This window comes from Cynocephalus volans, chromosome 2 (assembly GCF_027409185.1).
Source record: "Cynocephalus volans isolate mCynVol1 chromosome 2, mCynVol1.pri, whole genome shotgun sequence".
In the NCBI taxonomy this organism is placed as follows: Eukaryota; Metazoa; Chordata; class Mammalia; order Dermoptera; family Cynocephalidae; genus Cynocephalus; species Cynocephalus volans.
Genome location: NC_084461.1, coordinates 108,108,163 through 108,132,832, shown reverse-complemented (window position 1 = coordinate 108,132,832; position 24,670 = coordinate 108,108,163). Strand labels below are relative to the sequence as shown.

The 24,670-nt window shown below is 37.9% G+C and overlaps 1 protein-coding gene across 4 annotated transcripts in view; it reads right to left on the bottom strand.

The window, feature by feature from the left end:
- The window catches only part of SNX24 (sorting nexin 24), a 153,751-nt gene that overhangs the window by 49,487 nt on the left and 79,594 nt on the right, over window positions 1-24,670 (bottom strand). For 3 of the 4 annotated variants that reach the window (XR_010022629.1, XM_063086291.1, XM_063086292.1), the window contains exons 2-3: window positions 22,100-22,183; window positions 11,700-11,804 (exon numbers count right to left, since the gene is read on the bottom strand). Coding sequence is in view for 3 of the 4 variants with exons in the window: in XM_063086291.1 (XP_062942361.1) it covers window positions 11,700-11,804; window positions 22,100-22,183 (189 nt within the window). In the remaining variant the exon portion in view is untranslated. The remainder of the gene's footprint in view (window positions 1-11,699; window positions 11,805-22,099; window positions 22,184-24,670) is intronic. The other variant, XM_063086293.1, reaches the window with a different exon arrangement.

The following is a 24,670-nucleotide window of genomic DNA, read 5'->3' as shown; positions in this document are numbered from 1 at the left end:
AAATCTTAGTGATCTTATTTTTCTTATACCTTGAAACATTTTGTTACTTCATCATCCAAAGTATAATTTCATCATTACTCATTAATTATTCCCAACTATGGTAAGAAAAGGCTAAAATAATAAAAAATTTGAAGAATTACAGAATCATCCAGAAGGATAATGAAATAAATCATAATTATCACATAACCCTTCGGTTTTCTTATTGTGTTGCCCAAAGTACTCATCTTTCAAAGAGACATCACAAGTAAAATTAATTTTAATAATGTATTTTGTTTAGCCCAACATACACAAAATACTACTTTGACATGTAATCAATATAGAAATTGAGATACTTTACATTCTTTTTTGTATTAAGGTTTTGAAATCTGTGTGAATTTTACATTTTCAGTACATATTGATTCAGACCAGCCACATTTTAAATGCTCAAAAGTCACATGTGACTAGTGAATACCATAATACACAGCAAAATTGCAAAATCTCAGGTCATGAGACTTCAGATGGTATCACAGATGAATTTTCTCAATTAAAAGAATCAGCTGCCCATTCAAGAGGAAAAATTTTACCTCAAATTGTTTTGCATAAAGAACTTGGACCACTTCATTTTGCTAATGTATTTTCCATGACAGACCATATGTTAGGCCACACATTAAATTTCAATGAATTTAAAAAGACAGATATCATACAAAGTATCTTCTCCAACCACAACAGGATAAAGTTAGAAATCAATAATAGAAGGAAAACTGGAAAATTCACAAATCTGTGGAAATTAAACACCACACTCTTAATAAACTCTTATCTAACATCACATACAAAAATTAACTCTGCATGGATCCACGTCCTAATTCCAAGACCTAAAACTGTAAAACTCTTAAAAGAAAACATAGGGAAAAAGCTTCATGACACTGGATTTGTAAATTATTTCTTTGATATGACACTGAAGATAGAGACAACAAAAGAAAAAACAAACAAAAATAAATGGGACTTCATGAAAACTTTAAAAGATTCTGCATCAACAAAGACATTATAACCATAAAAGGGCAACACAGATAGCTCACTTGGTTAGAGCATGGTGTTGGTGACACCAATGTCAAGGGTTCAGAACCCTGTACTGGTCAGCTGCCAAAAAAAAAGGGACAACACACATAATGGGAGAATACATTTGAAAATCATCATAAGGGATTAATATCCAGAATATACAGGAAGCTCTTAAAACTCAAAAATGAAAAAACAAACACCCAATTAATAAAATGGCAAAGGAACTGAATAGACATTTCTCAAAAAGAGACATAAAAATAGCCCATAAGCATACAAAAAGATACTCACCCTCATTCGTCATTAGGGAAATGGAAATGAAAACTACAATGAGATACTACCTCACACCCATTAGGATGTCTACTATGAAAAAAACCCAGAAAATAACAAGTGTTGGCAAGGTTGTGGAGGAACTGGAACCCTTGTGTACTGTTGACAGGAACTTAAAAATAGTATAGCCACTGTGGATAACAATATGATGGTTCCTCAAAAAATTAAAAATAGAGTTACCGCCTGATCCAGCAATTTCACTTCTGGGTATACAACCAAAAGAACTGAAAACAGGTCTCAAAGAGATATCTGTACACCCGCATTCATAGCAGCATTATTCACATTAGCTAGAATGTGGAAGCAACCCAAGTGTCCATCGATGGACTAATGGATAAGCAAAACGTGGTCTATACAAATAATGGAACACTATTCAGCCTTAAAGAAAAAAGAAATTCTGACATGTACTCAACGTGGATGAACCTTGAAGACATTATGCTAAGTGAAGTAACCCAGTCACAAAGACAAATACTGTATGATTTCACTTATATGAGGTGCTGGAATAGTCAGAATCACAGAGACAGAAATTAGAATGGTGGTTGCCAGGGGCCGTGGGGAGGGGGAAATGGGAAGTTATTGTTTAATGGGTACAGAATTTCAGTTTTATAAGATGAAAAGAATTTGGGGGATTGACGTTGATGGTTACACAACAGTATGAATGCATTCAATATCACTGAACTGTACACTTAAAAATGGTTAAGGTAGTAAATGTTATGTGCATAAACAATTTTTAAAATTTGGGGAAAAAACACAAAAGAACCATACAAAAAGTCAATGGATGGACTTCCACTTTCAACAAGATGAAATGCATGTAACAACTTTCCTTATTCCTCCAGGTTCAACTAAAAACCCTGAACACCACATATAAAACAAGCATTAAGATTATGAAAGGCTGAGAGAAGAAGTGTCTGTCAGGGATATGAGGACCTGAAGAACTGAGGAATGATACAGTGGTGAGTTTCACCTTTCCTGGATTTTTGTTTTGCCTCACTGATCCCAGACCTGGAGCTGAAAAAGCCAGCAACCAGGAAATGCCAAGCAATGCAGACACATAAATCCCTCCCCCCACCCACCAGCACCCCCTGTCCCCCACAAGAAGTCGGTTCTCTCTAGCCAGAGGACCAGAAAGGGGCAGTCTAGCAAGACAGAAAACTTTTATACTCCATTTCAACCAAATACCACTGTGGTCCACATCTATTCATGCCAGCAAAGGTTTGTGGGAAGACTGGAATTGCCACCCACATGAGGCTGTGATGAGGCACTGGACAGGGTGGTATCAGACAAGCCAAGTAAGGGCTATGACTTCCACCACCACCTGGTAATGTGCCCCTCCCATGGTGTCAGTGGAGACCATGTGCAGAGCCTGGACTTCCATGTCCACCCAGCGGTCACAAGGCACTCTTCACCCCCTCTGCTACAGTGGCATCAGATGCAGCCTGGTGGAGAGTGAGGACTTTCTATAGCTTAGCCATAATGAGTAGCATGCCCCACCTCCCCCAGGTGTCAACAAAGGCCAAGTTGAGAACCTGGTCTTGTACCTCCACTTGGCAGTAACAAGGTGATATTCTCTACGCCCCACCTTCCCCTGATGGAGCTGCTAGAGAAAGCCAGCTCAAATAGAAGGTTTAAATAAGATCCAGACTCTTATAATACAAAAATGTGTAAGATTCAATCAGAAGCACTCATCATAACAAGAACCAGGAAGATATCGAACCAAATGAAATAGACAACCAATAGATGCCAACACCAAGATGACAGAGATGTTAGAATTACAGGATGATGATTTTGAGACAGCCATGATAAAAATCTTTCAATTAGTAATTATGAACACATTTGAAATAGAAGAAAAAAGAAAACGACTCAGTGAAAAAATATAAAATCTCAGCAAATAAATAAAATATACAAGATGAACCAAATGGGAATTGCTTTGTTTTGTTTTGGTCACTAGCTGGTATGGGGATCTGAACCCTTGATGTTAGTGTTGTAATACTGCACTCTAACCAACTGAGCTAACCAGCCAGCCCCCACCTGGGAATTTTAGAACTGAAAAATACAATAACCAATATGAAAAGCTCAGTGTATGGGTTCAACAACAGAGTGAAAGGAACTGGGGAAAGAATCAGTGAACTAGAAGACAGAACAATAGAAATTGCCCAATCTGACCAACAGAGAGAAAACAGTCTGAAAAGAAATGAATAGCGCCTTAGGGCCCTGTAGAACTATAACAAAAAAAATCTAACATTCCTGTTATTGGAGTTCTGGAAGGAGAGGAGAAAGAAGGAAGGACTGAAAGTGTATTCAATGAAATAATGGCTAAAAACTTCTGCATCTGGGAAAAATCTACAGATTCAAGAACTTCTGGAGTTCAAGCTGAGAAAACTCCAAAGGAGAAAAACACAAAGACATATGCATCAAGACACATTGTAATTAAACTTCTGAAAATTAAGGACAAGGATAGACCTTTAAAAAGAATTTTTTTTTATTGAGACATATTGATTGTACATATTTATGAAGTACAGAGTTACATTTCAATACCAGTATACAATGTGTGATGATCTAATCAGAGTAACTAGCATATTCATCACTGTAAAAATCATTTCTTTGTGATGTGAACATCTGATCTCCTCTCTGTTAGTCATTTGATAACGTGCAGTAAGTCATTGTTAATTATAGATTCCTGGGTTGACTGGACACCAACAGAACTTACTTTTCCTATCTAGCTGTAATTCTGTGTCCATTAACCAGCCTTTCACTATCTTCCTTCCCCTTTCTTTTCCTGCCTCTAGTAAACAAGGATAAAATCTTGAAAGCAGCCATTTTAAAAACAACATCTTTCAGATAGGGGAAAAACAATTAATATGACAGTAGATTTTTTTTTTCATCTGAAACCATGGAGGCCAGAAAGAAGTGGCACAATATTTTGTAAGTGCTAAAAGAAAAGAACTGTCAACCTGGAGTCCTATATCCAGGTTGACCAGAGTTAAAACATTTTAAGGTCCTTGTAATGTTCAGGAGGAAAGTAAAGATAACAGGTGACTATTAAAAGAATAGAGCAGGAAAAATAGAAAGTGAAAAAGGGAAAAAAATTCCATCACCAGTCCAAAAGCAGGCAAGAAAAAAAAAACTCACAGAAAAAGATGGAGTGACAGAAAGCACAGATGGCTGAACTAAGCCCAGTTACACCAATGATAATAATAAACTTAAGTGGGAATTTTTAACACACCTTTCTTCTTATAGATTAAGCAGCCAAGTTAAGACAGAAGAGATTTAAACAGCATGTTTAACAAGCTTGATTTGCTTATATATATAGCTCACTGCACCCCAAAATTAGAGAAAACACAACATTTCAGCACATTTGGTGAATTTCGGTAAATGCTCATGTACTACTGGAAAAGTTAAAAATACAATACTCTTTGACCCACTGTGGACTAGTTTCCCAATGCAACATTATACCACATGATGTAATTTAAAGAATGGAGGAAGGGCAGGCTAGTCAGTCAGGTAACAGGGTCTTCTGAAGACAGTAACCTGCATCTCCTACTGTGCAACAAACCAGCTCCACTCCTGCTTCAAAACTGTTCTCTTCAAATAAACTTTAAAAACAAAAAATTATATTTTGTTAGATTATTCATAGTCCTGATTTCTATGATCTGTTTCTGTTTAGCTCCCAATACTCACATTTCATTGTTCATTCTTTATGAAAAAGATCAAAATATAAACAAAGAACTGTTATTCTCAAGAAAGTGATGTAAGATGTGGGTACTTTTCTCAAAAAGACAAATTTCACTTTATTATGACAAATGGAACAAGTAATATATGCAAAACTCCCACGAAAAGCTTTTGTCTAAAAATTACACCAGCTTGAAATTTCAGGCTGCTACTGAAGGACCTGCCCATTAAAACGGCTTCAAATGAAGAAACAAAGATATAACTGAACTTCAGCCTTGCTCTCCATTTCTTTTTCTTTCTGGGAGATTATGGATCTTATTGCCAACGTACTGAAAGAAATTTTGCTGGGCTTGTCTGGGCATTACAGAGCTTGTCACTCTTTGTTCTCTGCCTTGGAGCAACTTTCCTACGTAGAGGCTCATAATTTCCAGCTTGGGGAAATTTTCAACTCTTTTTTTCTTTGATTATTCCCTTTCCTATTTTTGCATTTTACCCTCCTTCCTTCTTGGACTCCAAAAAGTAGTACAACATTAGTCCTAGATTGGTCCTCTTCTGTCTTTTGTTTGAGACTTTTTACATCTGTACTTTATGGAACAGTTTCCCATCTAGAGAGAGGACCTACTGAATGTTTTCAGTTGGATAACACATTTAACTCTAAGAACTTTATTTTTCTTTTTGGTGGCTGGCAGTACAGGGATCCAAACCTGTGACCTTGGTGTTATAAGGTTGTGCTCTAACCTGTGACCTTGGTGTTATAAGGCTGCGCTCTAACCAACTGAGCTAACCGGCCAACCCAATTCTAAGAATAATTTGTGTTTTCAGATTGTTCCTTTTACACAGCGCCTCCCGTAATCTTTCAAATGCAATACTTTTGTGAAGCTCTCTGGATTTATTAAATCAATTTTTAAGATATATGTTGTATCCCGAATTATCTTTCCTGAAGAGTCAGTATTTTAGTTCACGTTGGTCTTTTTCTTCATGCTACTTGTTTTCTTCAAATGCCTAGTTATCAGATCACACTGAAGAAAGTAGCCTGGGTGGCTCTGTGTGGGCACAGGCCCCCTCCCTGAGTGAAAAGACAGTGTGAAGGGAGCACACAGCTGGGTGGCTTTTCCTCGTGGTAAGTGGGTAGGGAGGAGCTTGTCAATGTGGAGGCCCTAATATCCACATTAGAAGCCTTAGCTCTCCCCTTCCATTCTGTTGAATGTTTTGCTGTTGTATTGTTTCATTTTTAAGAGAAAAGTCCTTTTAAAAAAAAAGTCTGGTCATAAACATCAGGCTGCATGTATCCCATACAGAGAAAGTGGCCTGGGTACCTGTTCCATGCATGCACTCTGAACAGATCCACCTGTTTTCAGCTTCCCTGCTCTCCTGTCCTCTGTCTCCCCTGCTGATTGCATCCAGGAGTTCCCCAGCATTGCCTTGGACAGGCTGCCTCTCACCAGCACCGCGGGCTCACATGGCTGAGTTTGGGCTGCTGCTTTTTGCTCGCTGTTGCATCCACTCACGTGCTCACAGCACAACCTACCTTCTAGAAGGCTGTTAAAATTTTTCTTCCTTTGATGATCCTCTGTTTTCCTTGCCCATCTACTATTTAAGTGTTGAGATTTATTGCTTCTTAAGTTTCTACACTTCTGTTTCAGTAGGGTCTCAGGAAAGTCAAGAAGTCATCTCAAATCAGGGGCAAAGCTATCACACAAACCGTGTTTGATTGTCAAATCAGCTTAGGAAACGGTAATTAGCTTATATTTAAGATTTTTTTGCTTCTTCTAAGAAATGAGTAAACACTATGAGATGCCAAATTAATTAATGTTGTAGCTCATAACTTCATATGTAATAAGAAAAGTTCTTAATGTAAAAGTAAATTATATTAGATAATGGGTAATTATTTTATATATAAATATTTTTTAATAAAGGGAAGGAATGTCTCTGGTCTTCAAATCAAAAATCAAGGATACCCAGGACTTTAAATTTTCTAGAAACTTTATCTATCTAGGAAAGAGCCTTGAATTCAAGTTTCAGGAATGGCCCTATCTTTTCATGACCTTGGGCAATCCTCTCAAATTTTCTGAGCAGCATCACTTTCTGTAGTGGGCATTTGTTAGTTGCCCTTTCCTCCTCCACCCACACTCAGTATATTCCCTTTCTTTTTATCAAGAATACCCTTAGGGAACTCACCCCTTTCTTACCCCCAACTTCAGGGTAGACCTTTACTGGCTTAAATCACTCAGGGATCCCTGGGCACAGTGAGGTTCAGAGGTGGGCATGTATGCAAAGACAAGCCAATGACACCTGGGAAGAGATTTGTAGGGAAAGACGCTTCCTCCTTCTTCTGTGATATCTACTAGAGGAGATCCTATTCCCCTGGACTCTGGTGTATGAGTAGGGGAGACCTGGAACTGCTGTAGCCTTTTGTACCACTAGGGGGGACAGATGAAGCTCACACCATGGAAAGCAGAAAAGAGAAACGGATGATATAACTACAGTCACTTAACATGTGCTACGCTACGGTTCAAGGCTTCTCTGAAGCTGGATCTATCCTTCTGTCTCAAACACATCAGGTGTTTGATGAATGCTTATCATTGAGCAAAACTACACACATACACACATGTGTGTGTATAACATTAATTGGTAAATTAATATCAAAAGCTAACTTGTTTTTATCTTCAAGTTAAAACACTCCCCAAAGTAGATGAATTTCTAGTCTGTGCGTCGATATGGAAAATAAAAAGGTTTTTACTTTATTTGGCACAGACCTTTTGCTGGGATGAAAGCCAATTAATTTTCTTCCATTCATGTAAAAATATCTTGTTTTGTTTAATTCTACTTTTACAGACGATAGATTCCTTCATTCATTAAACCTCAGGGAGTTTTGGGGGGTATATTATTTAAGGAGAAGATATAAGAAAAAAATGACAAGTAAAGCTACTCAATTTTCTATTCAATAAATAAAAAATGATTCTAGAAAATGAAATTAAGTTTCATTGTTTATCAGGTAGGCTGCTATACTTCAAATTACTCAAATGTCAATGTAACTTTTAACTCTCCTCGGTTAATTCTAGATTTTGATTTTAAGACATTGTATGTACTTAGACATTTCATTTTTTTTTAAGAGAATTTGTTTCTAACCAAATCATTTGGCAATTTAAGAAGGAAAGTGATAATGGTTCAGAAATATGTATACATAAAAGTACTCACTCATGGAGCCTTCATACTACTTTTTTTTTTTTTAATCCCTAGTCAAGTAAAACTAAATAACATTAGCTGTTGCTGCATTGTTAGAATATAAGAAAATGACCATTTGGACATTTCTAGGCCGACAGAAGTTTTTGAAGGTAAATTCACTGATTATCCACAACGCTGCAAGACTATTATTTGCACTGTGGCAATTTCACGCTGGAATTGATTGATATACTTTCTTTCTTCTCCCCTGAAGATCTGAAATTTCTATTTAAAAATAAAATGTCTTTCTGAAACACAATATAAAATATTTTTAAGAAACCTACACTCAAAAATATGTACTAGGAAAAGTTCCTAATCCCTACTTCTCTGCCAAAATATATTTTTTTAAAACTTAAATTACTTAATTGAAGAGGGATGCTAAAATATAAAAGCAAGACAATATTTATTTATAAATTGCATCTTAAAAATTAATATGAGTTTATTCTGAAATTGAAGAAATGGCCAAATAAATGATAATTGTGGGCCTTCTTTGCCTCTCATTTTCAAACCACTGGTGAATAGCAAAGAAATGAAAAAGAATTTTAAAAGCACAGATGTCAAGATAGGTTGTGCTTCCTTTTGTTTAAAATTTCAGAAAAAAATTAATTTTGAAAATAGGTGATTTGACCTTTCTGGTTTTCAAGAGTCTCTTACTTAAACACAACACTCAGAGTGTCCCCATACACATAAGTTTTTCGTAAGATTTTAAACATTTAAGTTATAGTTTTAAAAAGTTATCTATCTGTCTATCAATCTATCAAGGGATTTGGGGTGATAGTCAACTGTAATACTTTATGATTATAAGGTTCTTTTCCTTTACCTATTATTATATCCTTATGTAAAGCTATATGTCAAAGCTGAAAATGTTCTCTTTACTTAGAAAATCCATGATGCATAATGACAAAAGCCCATACTGGCAGTTAGGCAACTAAAACTCCAGGCCCAGCTCTTTACCTAACATACTCCAGGAGGTGAAGCAAGTTTCTGAATCCCACTGGACCTTTGTTTTTCCATCTCTAAAATAAGACAGCATTGTGGGCCACCTTAGGAAATGTGTAAGGTTAAACTCATTCCTGGTCCAGAATGTACTAGTGGCTCCTTGGATAAAAGGAAGAGTTGTTTTCCCTGACCTTCTCAAGAGCTGATCTGCCTGCTTTATGGGTGAGAAATTAAGGCCAGAGGAATGATCACGAACGCAACTGAAGGGCAGGAGGCAAGCTGGACTAGACAAGGTCTAGGGTCTCTGTGAACTTAAGATGCTATAGCTTGGAGGTACTACTAATTTCTTAGGTTCAAGGCCAGATCAGGACCATACTCTCTAGCTAATGCCAAGATGGGTTAGCAGCAGGATGGGGCCTGCTGAGACTTGCCTGTGATGCCTACGGGGTTCAGCCTGGGCCTGAGGGCGGATGGAGTTAGATGGGCGAGCAGAAGGAACAGTGATACTGTCTTTCTTCTAAAGAGACTTGAACACCCCAAATTATCAAGATCTGATGCCTAGGCTAGGGTTTGCATTTCACTTGGGATTAATAAAGTGTTTACACTCATCTTTGCAACTTCTTTCTGGCTCCCACTGCCTGCAAATAGAATTAGATGGAAAAGGGAGAAGGAGAAGCTCCTTTGAACTCCTCAGGGAATTAAGTGCCAACAAATTGAATATTAAATGAACAACAGGAAGCAAGCCCTCTCAGCCCTTCAACCACATCTTTCAAGCCCTATTTCTGAGAATAGAAAACTCTAAGCTCAATTTGAGTGTCACTGTAAACTCTTCTCTGTGCCAGATGATTTTATCCACATATTTATATCCAAGTACAAACAACTTAAAATGTTTACACTGAGTAGTAATGGAAGTCATGTGTCAAATACGAAGCGGGTGGGGGAAGAGGAAAGCTTTCTTCAGAACTAAAGCTTAAGGATATACAATATCTGTGGAAAATGTGGCTTACAAATAAGAATGCATTGTTTATTCCATTTAATTATAGAGAGCATGCATTTTTATCCTTTGCACACAGTTTCCTAAGTCTTGTTTTCTCTGTTGTTCGGTTTGCTTTATGCTCTGCAGTGTTGCCTGAAGCTATGGAAGTCTCATAGCTCTGAAGGGTCTCAAGGAACACAGCCACACACATTCCTGTGATTTGTGATCCCCGTTTCCTTTAAGCACCACAGGGAGAGGCAGCGAAGAATCCCTCCACCAAGCCCAAAATCACAAGAGGAGAAACATTAAAGAGAGCCCTCCACACACATGCTCGGGGCCTCCATAGGTCAGCTTTCCTACTTTAGCACTGCAAAGACCAGGAAAACTACAGAAGGCCAGGAACAAACTCTGGCATCTTTCTACTGAGAGAAAGCCCTCTGACTTGATCACTAAGTACAAGCCTGTGGAGACAGCCTCTCCTCTCAGCTTCTAATCTCCAGCAATTCAGGCACAACCCTCTACAAAAGCTCATGGAGGAAATGGCATCCTGGCTTCACACAGCCCCTCGCTTCCTCCCTAAACCGAACCTACCCTAGGGTTAATGTTTAAAGGGGTCTCAAAGATATCAAAGGAAGAACACAGACACAGCTGCCGACTTCTTTGATGTAACTTGCCTTAGGTGGATCAGTCATGAATTCATAACTTAGGTGAAGTCCAGCTCTTCTTTCTTGAGAGCCAAGACTTCCTCACCCCTGGCTGTGTACACCTCAGTCATTCTCACGTGTCACCTCTCAAGTGAACGCAGGGGCCCAGATATACCCGCTGACCACAGGCCTGTCTGTCCCAGCACCTGCCACCCACAGTGCTCTTTGAACTAAATGAGGACTACATTGAATAGTCACCTGAGGCCTCTAGACCTTTTTGTCTCAAAACTCAGAGAAACTGATACTGTTCTACATTGTCCTTTTGCTTTTTCTGTCACTTGGAGGAGAGAGTGCCTTTGTCTGATCTCATGTAGGTAGTTTTGCTTGTTCCTCTCAGCTGCAGAAAAGAGCACCCTAATGCATGCTTTCTACACATACATTCTAATTTTCAAAGACACTGGCACTTCATCACAGGCAATTTCTATATACTCATTCTCTATTCGATTCCACAGATATACTAGCCAAGTCTGCTGAAAATACAGTCTCTCACTAATCCGACCGGCACCAAACCTAAAGGCTGGGATTGCTATGAGGAAGCAATAAATCCTTAAGGGGAAAACAAAAAACAAAAACAAAGTAATTGATAGAGTTGAATAAAAAACAGACAGGTCCTCTCTATATCAATTTTTACCTTTATAGTAAATTTTCACTTTCCCAATGCATATAACCAATTTAAAATAGAACCTCATCAAAGCTAAAAGAACCAACCAACATTTTAAAATCTTTGGCTGCTTGACATATTTTTGCATCACACCCATATGTCCTGAGAAAAGATAGACACATGATTATTTAAGCTACTTATATTAATTGAGGATCTAAACATATCTTACCTGTAAATATGTTTCCAAACCTTGTCGTCGTTGTTCCAAGACTTTTGGGACCCAGTTTCTAACATGTTTAGAAGGGATTTCTGGAGTTTTTATACATTTTTTAAGCTATGAAAACAGAAACAGAAAAAAACCAGATATTTATTAATTGTAATGATACCATCCAGGGGAAAAAGCCAGAAGAGAAAATGAACCACTGTTATCTCCAATAAAAAATAGAGGAAAATATAATTATGCTGAAATTATGTAAAAAAAATTCTTTTCTTTGGTGTCTTAACTGTTCAATTTCATGATAAGGGTTTTGTGTTTTGGTAATTATTGATACTGGAATTATTTTTCCTAAAAAATTAAAAGTCCAATAAATGAGTTAAAAAGAAGGTAAAAAAATTTAGTTTCAAAAATCAATTAATACAACAAAATTGCTTGGACAATGTACTTTTCTGATAAAAAGTCTTTCTGCATATTTTTCACAAAAGAAAGCAAAACAAAATACAATTACTTAAAACCACTGTCCCTAGAAATGCCATATGAACCAGACCACATTATTTGGAGTGTTTTTTGAAAACTCTATAAAAGAATGAACTTAAAAAACATTGAGATTCATCTTTTCAATGTTCCTAAAAACTAAATTCAAATGCTGTTCCTGAAAACTGAATGATGGCCCTTAGCTAAGCCTTTCTGGGCAGCAGTTTTAGGGGACAATATAAATAAAGAAAATTCTACTGGAAGTCGAGTTACAGCTGCCTGTGGTAGGCAGAATAATCCCCCTTCCCCAAAGACGTCTAAATCCTAAACCTGTAAATGCTGCCTTACATGGCAAAAGGGACTTTGCAGATTTGGTTAAATTAGTGATCTTAAAGTGGTAAGATTATCCTGGATTATGTGGACAGGCTCAGTGTAATCACAGGGTCTTTACAAGAGGAAGGCAGGAGGGTCAGGGTCAGAAAGAGTCAGGAAGATACTCCACAGCTGACTGTGACAATGGCAGAAGGGGCTATGAGCCCAGGCAACCTCTAGAAGCTGGAAAGGGAGGGGAATGAATTCTTCCCTAGAACCTCCAGAAGGTACACAGTCCTGCTGGCACCTTGATTTTAGCCCAGTGAAACTTATTTTGGACTTCTGATCTCAAGAAGTGTAAGATCATAAATTTGTGCTGTTTTAAGCCACTGAGTTTATGGTAATTTGTTACAGCAGCAATAAACTAATATGCTGCCTTTAAAAATGGAAAGAATCTTAATGCTCTAATTAAAAACTTGCAAAAACCTACCAAGTCGTTCCTTCATTGGACATATAAAGAAACAGCACAATAATGAATAAGAAAATGTACCCAATTAAACCTGGGCGGCTAAAACTATAATAAAAAGTTCTTCTCATATATAAAAATATATTTGCCATTAACCATTTTAGGCTGAAACTTACTATCATTTAGAAGAAAGGGTCTTTGTGCATTTTGAAGAACAGCACTTGCAGTGCAAGACACTAGGCTGAGCCTGTGTTAGCCTCCTCCCTCCAGACCTAAGGTACCATTAAAATAATAGTGTAAAAGTACTAGCAGAAACCCAGAATCAATTCTTCCTTTCTTCCTCACCAACAGAACTCTCATATTATTGAGAATAATAATGTATTCAGCTAAAATGCTAAATTTCCCCAACTCCCTGGCAGATAGTAGAAGCCAATGAGATATAATCAGAAGTTACTGCACAGGGCTTTCCATAAAGACTCTTTCAAAGTGCAGCAGTCTCAACTGGTTTGCACCTTCTGTCCTACCTCCTGCCCTTTTAACTTCTTTCTGCCTACAATAAGACCATGATGGCTGGAGCTACAGCAACCATCTGCTTCCATGAGGCAGTTCTGAAAATGGAAGACAGGTGTTCCAAATGACTGTGCAGAAAGAAAGAAGCCAGTATGTCTGACAGCCTCCTGGAGCTGCCACAATGGCCTTGGATGGCCCATCTCTAGACTTGTTTTTTTGGTTAAATTAGTGAACAAAAAAATCCTCTCATTTAGACTTTCTGTTTTATATACTTGAATTTAGTCTTGATAGACAATTAAAAAAAAAAAAAAAAAGCAAAGAGCCACACAGAATAGGACACAGAATAATGAAAAGGACAGGGCAGAGAGGAAGGAGGAAATCACCAAGTGAGAGATTAACAATTTTCCAAAGGACAGAAAGCAGGAGCATGTCAATGAAGAAAACAGAGCAGAGGAAGCCCAACCCATAATACCTCAGGAAGAGGATCGCAAGGGGTTCCAAACTGAACCCCAGAGGCTTTGTGCTCAGGACTAGCATAAGAGAAGGAGGAAACAAGAAGAGGAACTGCCCTGTGCCATACATACCCTGTGCCAACAGACACCTTACTCCTTCCCTCCATAAGCAGAGGATCCACCAGTCTGGTGTATATCCCCAGCACTCATACCCGAGCCCCATAAAAAGGGGTCAGTGTCCCTAAAGAGAATGAATGAAGTGCCTGGGTTGAACGAGGGTCCCTGCTGTGCTAATCATTCTGGCTTTTATGGGGCTCCCAACCTAATAGTTGGCTCTCTCCTCTCATTCCCTATAATGAAGCCCTCTACACTCACCCTATAGAGACACCAGACTTATGTACTCAAGGCAGAGTAACCAATGACAAATAGCCAGAATAATTAATCTAGTTGGATGAACAATCAAGGATCACTTTCATAGAAAAGCTAGCACTATGAAAGAGAAAGGACAAGAAAAACAAATGGAACAACTAATCCCAAAGGAAACAGATATATCAGACAACAGCAGAGGTCTTTAAAACTTCTATTTAGTATCTGCAGAGAGATTCGAGGAGATATTGCTTCTATAAAACAAGAACGAGTTGCTATAAAAAAAGAAACAATCAAAGAAGCAGCCTTGGCTGACACCTTGCTTTCTGCCAGGTGAGACCCCATGCCCAGGCTCCTGCTCTGTAGAAACTCTGGAAAAATAAACTTGTGTTGTTTTGAGCTGCTCGGTTTGTGGTAGTTTGTTATGCTGCAACAGAAAATGAGTACAAGGGCCAAGGCCTGAGACATTCAACGCAGAGAGGCAGGGAAGAGAAGCAGGCAACCAGTGACGAGCAGGAGAAAGGTCAGTTCCATCAGGGGCCACGAGCAGACTGTGCCAAGTGATGACCGGAAGTCACAGACTCGGGGCACAGGGAGAAGGGAAGTGGGGAGGTAGAGGCTCCTCTTTCAAGGAATTCTACTAAGAGACGAATGCAATGGGACAGATGTGCAACGGTGCCACGGGGCCAAAGGCGGGCTTTATTTTATTAAGTGAGAACTACTGCAACACGTTCATTCATTGATGAGACAGATCCGGTGCTGAGGGAGAAGCTGACAGTGTGAAAGAGAGAGAGGGAGGAGGAGGAATTTATGATTGCTGCAAGAGAATAAACAGTATCTCCTCTCCACACAATTTGAAGTATTTCTCAACAAAAACGAGGCTAATATGTTACATTATTCTGTGGTAATAAGCTTTTTAAGGTTCAATTTAAACAAGAAGAAACTTCCTTTAAACTACTGAATCACAAGATATGTTATATTTCAGAATAGAAAATCAACTCTATTATCTGTCTCTCCCTTTTCTTTTTTTTTAAATCTTGAACAGCACTGAAAACATTTTCTCTTTTTATTTATGTCAGGAGTACTGAGGAAGCCGATCATCACAGCTGCTGGGATCTGTGACAGCACTTGTAGGTGAGTAATGAATTGCTTTAGATGAGAGACAAACCCGAGACAATATGTTTCCAGCAGGGCTCAGCTGCTTACAAGACAAATACTCCTCTGCCACCTCATCTGATGATTAACTGTCCTGGCCATGCTGCGTCCAGGCAAACAGCCTTTCTGATGCACACAGATAAAGTACCAGATCTCATGATACCACAAGCACGATCCCCTTTTCCTGGTGTGATCACTCCCTTCTCCTTTTTATACTGTTAGAAGAATTTACACAGAACTTACTCCATACAGACCTGCCAGCCTGTACATTGGTTATAGTAACCATCTTCCACAGAAAGGATCAGAAATACTTTTCCCAAGCACATGAATAAAAAGAATAAAAAAGAAAAAAAAAATAGTTAAAGAAGTGGGGGACATTTGGGGGTAAAATCCAATCTTTTCCCCCCTACTGTCACCCCCATTCCCTTAGGGTTCCCTTCAGAGACAGTACATAGTGTGAAGTATTCTTGCTGTGACCCCCTAGAGCAGTTTTTTGGTTCTTCTGAAATGTGTACTTTACTAAATTAAATATAAGAAAATGCGATGTTTCACTCAAGCAAAAGTAGGCAATAACAATAATGAGGACAGTTAATTTAAAAATGAGCCAGCACCATATTTCACTGAATCTTTGTGAATAAAAGGGTGGGCTGGAACTGACATAAAACAGCTGGGAAGGCATGTGAAATATGCTTAGCAGTTTGCAATGCAGGGGAGGTTTTTCGGCCCATACACGTGATTTGGGGCTTAGGGAGGGAAAGCTTTTCTCAAGCACCACTATTTAAAATGGTAAATTATTTGGCTATAGTGGAGTGTGGGCAGGAGTGGCACAGGGAAAAACACAAGCTTAAAGACTCACCCTGTCACAGGAGCCTGTGCCTGAGCTGTAGAGGGAGCACACTGTAGAAAGAACGGATGGGGGTATGCTTTTGTTTCAGTGCGGTGATGGTGTTTTTCCTACCTAGTCCTAGCAGAATAGAAGCTACAAAGCAATCAGGGCAAGTGTAATCTGTGGTCAAACTTACAGCGAACGTAAACTTCCACAATAGAAACTATATTTCCCAACTGAAACATCCCTCCAGTAATCCATAAATGTGCTCAATGTTCTCCAATTATCCCATTTGCCAAATACTTTTTAATGCCTAATGTATGCCCAGTACTCTAACAGACATTCTAACAGTGTGGAAGATACAAAAGATAAGACATGGTCCCTACTTTAAAAAAATCTAATTAGACAAGATTTAGAGATGATAAGTTTTAGTTAGATGCTTCTAACATTTAAATTGAAATCTCTATTCTGAATGGAACAGAAATTCCAAGACAAAGGGATTAAGGAATAAAGGAAGCTAACATGGATGAAGGAGAACCTGAAGTGACTTGGTCTGATTGAACAGATCAGAACACAGAGGAAGGACACTCAGCATGGCAAAGGCAGAGAGCTGGAGGCTTTCACGGCACATGCTGGAGTTAAGGGGAAGACTGGCTTGGACGTCATTAAGTTTTCTTAGGAGAAGCAGTAAGAAATAAAGCCAGCCAGTAAAGGGGTTAATGGTAGACAGAATAATGGTCCCCCCAAAGATGTCCAAGTCCTAATTCCTGGAATCTATGAATGTATTCCCTTACGTGGGAAAAAGGGCTTTGCAGATGTGATTAAGTTAAACATCTTGAGATAGGAAGATTATCCTGGATTATCCAGGTGGGTGCAACATCATCCCAAGGCAGAGGCAGAAGTGTCAAAGTCAGAGAGAGGAGATGTGAGGACAGGAGCTCATAGGATGGAATCAGAAACGGGAGTGATGCGATTGCTAGCTCTGAAGGTCATAGGAGCCACGAGCTAAGGGATGTTGGCCGCCTCTAGAAGCTGGAAAAGGCAAGGACACTGGTTCTCTCCTGGAGCCCCCAGGAGGAACGTAGCCCTGCCTGCCCATTTACAGTAAGATAATAAATGTATATTGTTTTAAACCACTAAGTTTTTGGTTATTTGTTACAACAGCAATAGGAAATTAATATAAGGTTTAAGATTGTTGGTCTTGAGAGACAATGTCTACAGTGAAGTAGACAATACAGACTCATTTCAGTATATTACGGTAAGAGAATGAAGAAGAAAAAGGTGCTTCAGAAAAAATGGTCTGCAGCAGAGAATGGATAAGACCACAAGGATCTGAAGTAATTAAAGCAGCTGGCCGGTTAGCTCAGCTGGTTAGTGTTTGCCTTGTAACACGAAGGTCAAGGATTCAGTTGGCCAGTTGCCTGGGGAAAAAAATTTTTTTTTGGCTGGCTGGTTAGTTCAGTTGGTGTTGTTAGGTCAGCATGGTGTTGTAACACCAAGGTCAAGGGTTTGGATCCCCATACTGGCCAGCTGCCAAGAAAAAAACAATAATTAAAGCAAAACTAACATAAAATAGTAAGACTCTGGACTGTGCCAGTAGGAGTAGAAAATGAAAAATTAAGTGGTGTATATTACAGAAATTTAAAAGAATGAATCAATAGGACTTAGTGACATTCTGGATAATGTAAGGTAAGAGAAAGGTAGGAATAACCTTCAAGGTTTAAAACCTTGGGATGCATGGTTCTAGTATAACATGGAGATTACTGGGCTCCATACAAAGATTCTAGTCCAGTATATCAGGGGTGGTGCCCAGAAGTCTGCATTTAGGTGATCCCAAGTTCACACTCTATAAAATAACAATCTAGAAAAACTAAAAGAAAATGGAATCAAATACACACCATAGCTCTGGAAGAAATGACTAATCTTAGATAAAGTCTGATAGAGTAAAAATTGACACTAGACAACATAAAAATTTTAAACATTTATGAAATAAAATAAATATCATAACTATCTCACCCCCCCCAACCCCCCACACACAAAAGGCCGCTGGTGAAAAATACTTTCATTAAATGCATAATATTTTATTAACAGTCCACACAAACTAGTAAGTAAAAACAACCAAGGCCTCAGCAAGTGAATGAGAAAGCACATAAACAGACAACTCAAAAAAGAGGAACCACAACTCTAAAAGAAACTTAAGAAATACCAATTAAAACAACAAGGCAATATATACACTTGCTCAATAAACAAATATAATTTTGGAGGGTAACATTCAAAGCTGATGAGATGCTGAGTGCCTTACACTTTCACACATGCTGGTTGCATCATTAATCTCCTATAATCATTTAGGAAAGTAATTTGGCAATATACATCAGAAGTATAAAAATAGCCATACCGTTTGACAGAGGAATGCTTCTTTTTGTAATCTAACTTAAGGAAACAGTCTTGAATATGGGAGAAAAAATTATATGTCATGAAGGCTATCAATTCTTGGAAGTTCATCACTTGATGCACATGGCCTCATTTAGTCTGTAAAACAATCCTATGAAGTTAGCACTCTATTCTCACACTACAAAAGAGGTATCTGAGCCACAGAAAGTTATGTAACTTGCTCCAAGAACTTAGAGCTAGGAAGAGAAGCAGGCGCAGGAACATTCTGCTTCCAGAGCCCATACACTTAACTTCTACACCACAGTTACCACAATGTGGGAACATAGCACAGCTGTATTTGTTTTATTAAAAAATGCAAGAAAATAAATGAAAGGAAAATAGCATTTGTATTAGGATAGTGGAAATAGTGTGAGTAACAACGGGTTATTTCCCCTGCCCTCAAACATTCTGCAACAGTTAGCTTTACAATCTAAAAGCAACTTGAGGGGAAGAAAATAATGCATACATAGAAAAAAATTCTTGAATTTTCCAAAAAAAGAAAGAAATCATAAGAAAAGTATAAACAATTAGAATATTGTTTTCATATTTTAATATTACCAATTACAAAAGTTTGGGAGAACTAATAATAATCTTTAAGGATTTTCTTCAGACAAGCAGATAAATTATCAAATAGGTACTTGTTTGAGTTTCTGCCCCCAAATCAGCATGACAATCAGCCAGGAGGCATTTTCGTGTGTCTGCTACATGAAGAGGAGCTACATGTCTATTATCCTCAAGGTGCTAACACTTGCTAATGGCTCATATATTATTTTAGAGTCAACTTGGGGACACCGGCTAAACACTTTTAGCAAGTGACAGATATAATGTAAAATGTAAGAAAAATCAGAACAGGTAACAGTAAATTGCACGCACTGCAGAAAGAGTTGAATATTTCAAGAAAATTAAATGATAATAAACTTAACTACATTTAAAGGGAAAATATTTTATGTAAAAATATAACATTCAAAGCATGTCACAGGGGCCAGCTCGTGGCTCACTCGGGAGAGTGCGGTGCTGATAACACCAAGGCCACGGGTTCGGATCCTATATAGGGATGGCCGGTTGGCTCACTGCCTGAGCGTGGTGCTGACAACACCAAGTCAAGGGTTAAGATCCCCTTACCGGTCATCTTTTTTAAAAAAAAAAAAAAAAAAAAAAAAAAAAAACAAAGCATGTCACAAAATTCAAACATGGAAATTGAGGGTACCAAAATCATAATAAAAGGATAAGGCTGTACAATGGGGCAGCAGTAATTAGTAAAGATGGGTATTCTGAATTTTTTTTTTTTTTTTACCAATTTTTATCCTTCTCAGCACACAATTTTAAAGTCAAGATCTCAGATTTGTTTATTTTTACACCCTACCATTACTTGTATTTAATTGTCTTTTACAGTTACCTTTTTTGCCAAATCTAATACAATCACAATTGGGCAAGTAAAAGAGACTTCTAGCAGCTGCTATCCCCTCTATAATATATAAGATTAGATAGTGTATCCCAACTAAAACTCTGCCTCACAAAGCTATTTTCATCTCTGTGTCCCTGTAAGGAGGTCTCAAATAACAGTTTCACAAGGCTACTAAAAATATGCAAAATTTGAGAGATTTGAAAATTTCTACTCTATTATCTCTGGCAGACTTCATTATATAATTATAAAACTGGCTAAAATTATTAATAGAACTGCTGAAATTGAGAGAAGAGCAATTCCTAGAAAACCTAGGAATTTTTTTCCAACCGTGAATATCTAAGAACTGCCTACATCACTGGGGAGAGGGTCCTTTTCTGCAAAAGAAAATAAATCGTGTGAGAGAAAACATGGCGAACAAACCTCCACTCAAGAAGCACGAACAACCTCTTGCTCAGGGTGGGCCTAATTGGCAGTCACCCAGCTGTGTCTCACGTGGACTTGGTCCCCAAGTATCTGGAGAGGACAGCTGAGCTGTATCAGGGCCAGGGAGTGCTGGGTGCTGACCTGAGAGGTTAGGAAGGGGCCTGCATATGACAGGCTGCCTAGTCCAGACTAGTCGGTCAGCAGAGGCTCAGGGAGAAGGAGGGGAGTTCTGGTTTTAATTCACCACCACAGGAACTTATTTCATCACATACCCAGCAAAAACCTCTCTAGAACCTATGTTTCCTCCAAAGCCAAGCAAACAAAAACAGAATTCCATGAGAAGGAAGTGAGACTGAGATTCTGCTGGCAACACCTGGTCTGAATCTGTACTCACCTGTATTGTTTCTTTCAGAAGTCAACCTGGGTTTAACAAAATTCTGATGGGAAATTAAGTGTGAGTTATCCCTTGCCATCTTGACAGAAAAGTGCACAGATAACTTAGAGCTCCACTTTAGGAGAAAACACAGGGAAACAGTCTCACTAATCTCTCAGTAATATCCCATTAAAGTTCTTACTCTATTCTCCTGACTAAAAAACGGGGGAAAACTTAATTAAAAAAAAAAAAAGTTAAGGAACTTTTAATATGGAGTTGACACACTATCACATCATTTACACTCTGGCATTGCTCAGAAAATTTAAGAGATCTCTAACGAAATTAAAAGAAAAGACTCTCGTAACATACTTAACATAGTATCTAACCATCTAACTTCTCACCTAACAAAGTGAAGAAACTGAATTATGTCATACATTGTATATATATTTCATATACACATGTCATGTATGTGTGTGCATGTATACACATGTACATATATATTTCATATATATGAAAGGAAAAATGGTCAAATTGCACTGACTCATACATGATAATTTTGCTGGGCATTTTCATGAGCTATTTCTAGTTATTAAGATAATTTTAGCACCCCAATAATAATTTATAACCTGTGAAAAATTAAATGTGATAGAAAATAAAAATGTATTCACTCTTCTATTCTTTATTGATTATTTCTCCCCAAAACTCAACTATTCCTCTTGCATTTCTACTTCCTTTACCTAAAACATTTAATGAAATGGCCCCTAGAGCTGAAATATCAGTCTTAGAAAATGGACCTTTACATTTCAAAAGAAGGCTAAGTACCTCCATTTACACACATTCCCTAGTCCTTGAAAACACGTATACATGTGTATTATCTTTTCCAGGTACATGTAAATATAAGTTGAGTTGATAATTTGTGCTTTTTTCCTTTTTGTAAAAAACATTAAGTATATTTCATGGATAAAATATTATCTCGGTCTTATTTTTTCTGAACCTATAACATTCAATGCAGTGTATTGCAAATAGTTTGCAGCCTCAGATTTTTATACGTAAATGACCTTAACAGAAAACCCACCTACTACTTTAAAAGGAAATTTACTTCATGATAAAAGAAACTGTATGTACAGAAGAAATATTAATGCTCTTAGAACCAAAGAAAGGAGACTTAATGCTATACCATCTGCTATATAGAGAAAAGGGGGAAAAAAAACAAAGGTTACCTTTTTGTGCAAGGCATGAAATTCGCTGTACCTTTTTTCAACAAAATGTTTTCTTCCATTCATTAGCACTTCTATCTTAAACACCTAAGGAAAAAATTAAAAAGATTAATTCTACTAGTTCAAAACCCTCAACTGTCTGATGTGGTAAGTTGTGACCAAGATATATTTCATCCCTTTGATTACAGTAGCTGATCCCCCAAAACCCAGAAGGCTCAGGAGACCCTGGCCCAACAGCACTGATTAATGAGCACTCAAACCAAATGCTCACTAACAAACTACAGCATTCGCCAAAAACATGTCTAAAAACAAGGGAAACTTAAATGCATTACAATGCTACTTAATTTTTTAATCAGAGGATATTTCTTGCCCCAAATGATTTCACCAAATGAATATGATGGTATTGAAATAAACGTGTGAAGCAGCAGCAATGCTCGGGTAAAAATCTCAGACACGCAGCACTCCGTTGTGGGTATTTCAATGAAGGCAGCACTGTGTCATCTATAAGACAATCATGGAAACAGTAGTGCATTTTAGGTTAATTTCTTCCTAACCTGCATATTCATCTCTAGTCTCAGCTGGGCTTATTCTGCTGTTTGCAAAACAGGGAAAAATGCAGTAAAGGCTCATTTTCCCTGCATGATGCGAGTGACAGCTTATGCTTCTACCTCCAGAAGGTTGAAAGGCCAGATGAAAAGGCTCTCTGGGTGCACTAATTAGTAGGCACTAACATGACATTTTTTGATTCTTGGGTCAGTGGGTCAAGACTGGGAACAAGGGATGAGAAATACTGTGAAATGCTCATGAAAATACAACGTTAAAGAGAAGGTGCTCTGTTAATCCAAGAGTTTGTATTTGGGTCTCTAAGTAAGAGTTTGTAAACACCAAGATGAAGGAATATTGTACAATTATTTAGTAATCGTAGTTTTCTGTTTCAATTGCCCTTCTGAAAAAAAAAACAAAACTAAGCTGTAGTTGAAGTCACATGACACTAGAGTGTTAAAAGCACATATACTTTGAGCCACAAAATACAAACTACTTAAATTTAGCATATGAGCTACAAGGTCACACATCTTCATTATGAAAATAGATCCCTATGGCTCTATATTTCTGCCTTCTATGTAAATATGATTATTATAGAAATACAGAAATTGTATCATCAAACATAAAATCTATTTGCATTTTTCTGATTCTCTGAATCAGAAAAAAAATCTTCTGTTGCATGACTCAGTTTAAGAAACCTACTTTTATTAAATAAGTGGCAAATGTTTACCAATTTAATAAATATTTTATATTAATTTTTATTTTTTAAAGAAATTCCCCTGATTATATACTTTTCCTTGGTGAATTAATAAAAATATTTTCTTCAAAAACATATGTATTTGCTTCAAACTCTCAGATATACATAGATTTTTTTTCCTAAAAAATAAGGTGTTTAACTAATTCACCAAAGAAAATTTTTCTTCAAAGATCCTGCCAGAAATAGTCAGGAAAACACTCCAAGAAGCACAAACACAGGAAGCACAGGTTTAACTTGTGGGTTGGTGAACACAGAACCCCCTTTTTAGTGTTAGGTCCCAGATTTAAATCAGGACAATGTGGTAGCAATGAAAACGGTTTCCATCTGCTGAGCTGTATGAAATAAATGAAGTTATGTTCCAAGTCTCGTTACTTGAGGCTTCATCACAAAAACCACCACCTTAATTGGTACCTTTGCTGCAGAATCTATAGAAAAGGGACAAGGGTGAAGAGTCAGTAAGGCTCACCTATTGGGTCACCCCTCAAAGTGACCCCTCTTGAAGGCCAGCGATAAGACACCTTACACAGGCCCCCTGGGACCGCATCCCGTCTACTGACCAGTTACCAAGTTCCACAGCTACTTTTCGTGAGCACGAAATCCAACAGTGGGAGGTGGGAGCATGGAGCATGTACGCACACAAAGGAAAGTTTGTGATAAACTTCAATTCTAATACTTTGTTATGTTGCCACTGAAAATTACACAATATACCTAATACTTTCAAGATTTTTTTCTTCTAAATTCTGGGAAAACATCTTGGAAAGGAAGTTGGTTAATCAAGATTTCCATGACAAAGTGAAGCAAGAAATGGAGTCAATTTAATAAACACTATTTTCCTGAATACCACAGCAGACCTTTTTTTTTTTTTAAGTCTTCCCAATTTTCTGACATTATTTGTCCCTGATACCTGGAAAACCCTTTTCTTGTTTTGCTTTCCTGGCAAGCTCTAGCAGTTATTATCTATTTCATAAGGTAGTGGCATCACAGGACAGAGTTTGGAAAGCACTCAGCACAGTACCTGCATTCATTTATTTGTTTATTCAACAGATATCCACTGAGGGCCTACAATGTGCTCAAGGGTCGTTCTAGGCTCTGAGATTCCGTAGAGAACAAAACAGCCTAGGCTTCATAGAGCTTACACCCTAGCCAGTGAGGTAGGCTGACTATACTAATGAACAAATATAGTGAACAAATATTGTGAATAACAATGCTCTGAAAACAACACAGCAGCGTGAGGAGACCAAGCTGGATGAGGGTGATCTTTTGAGAGGGGTCAC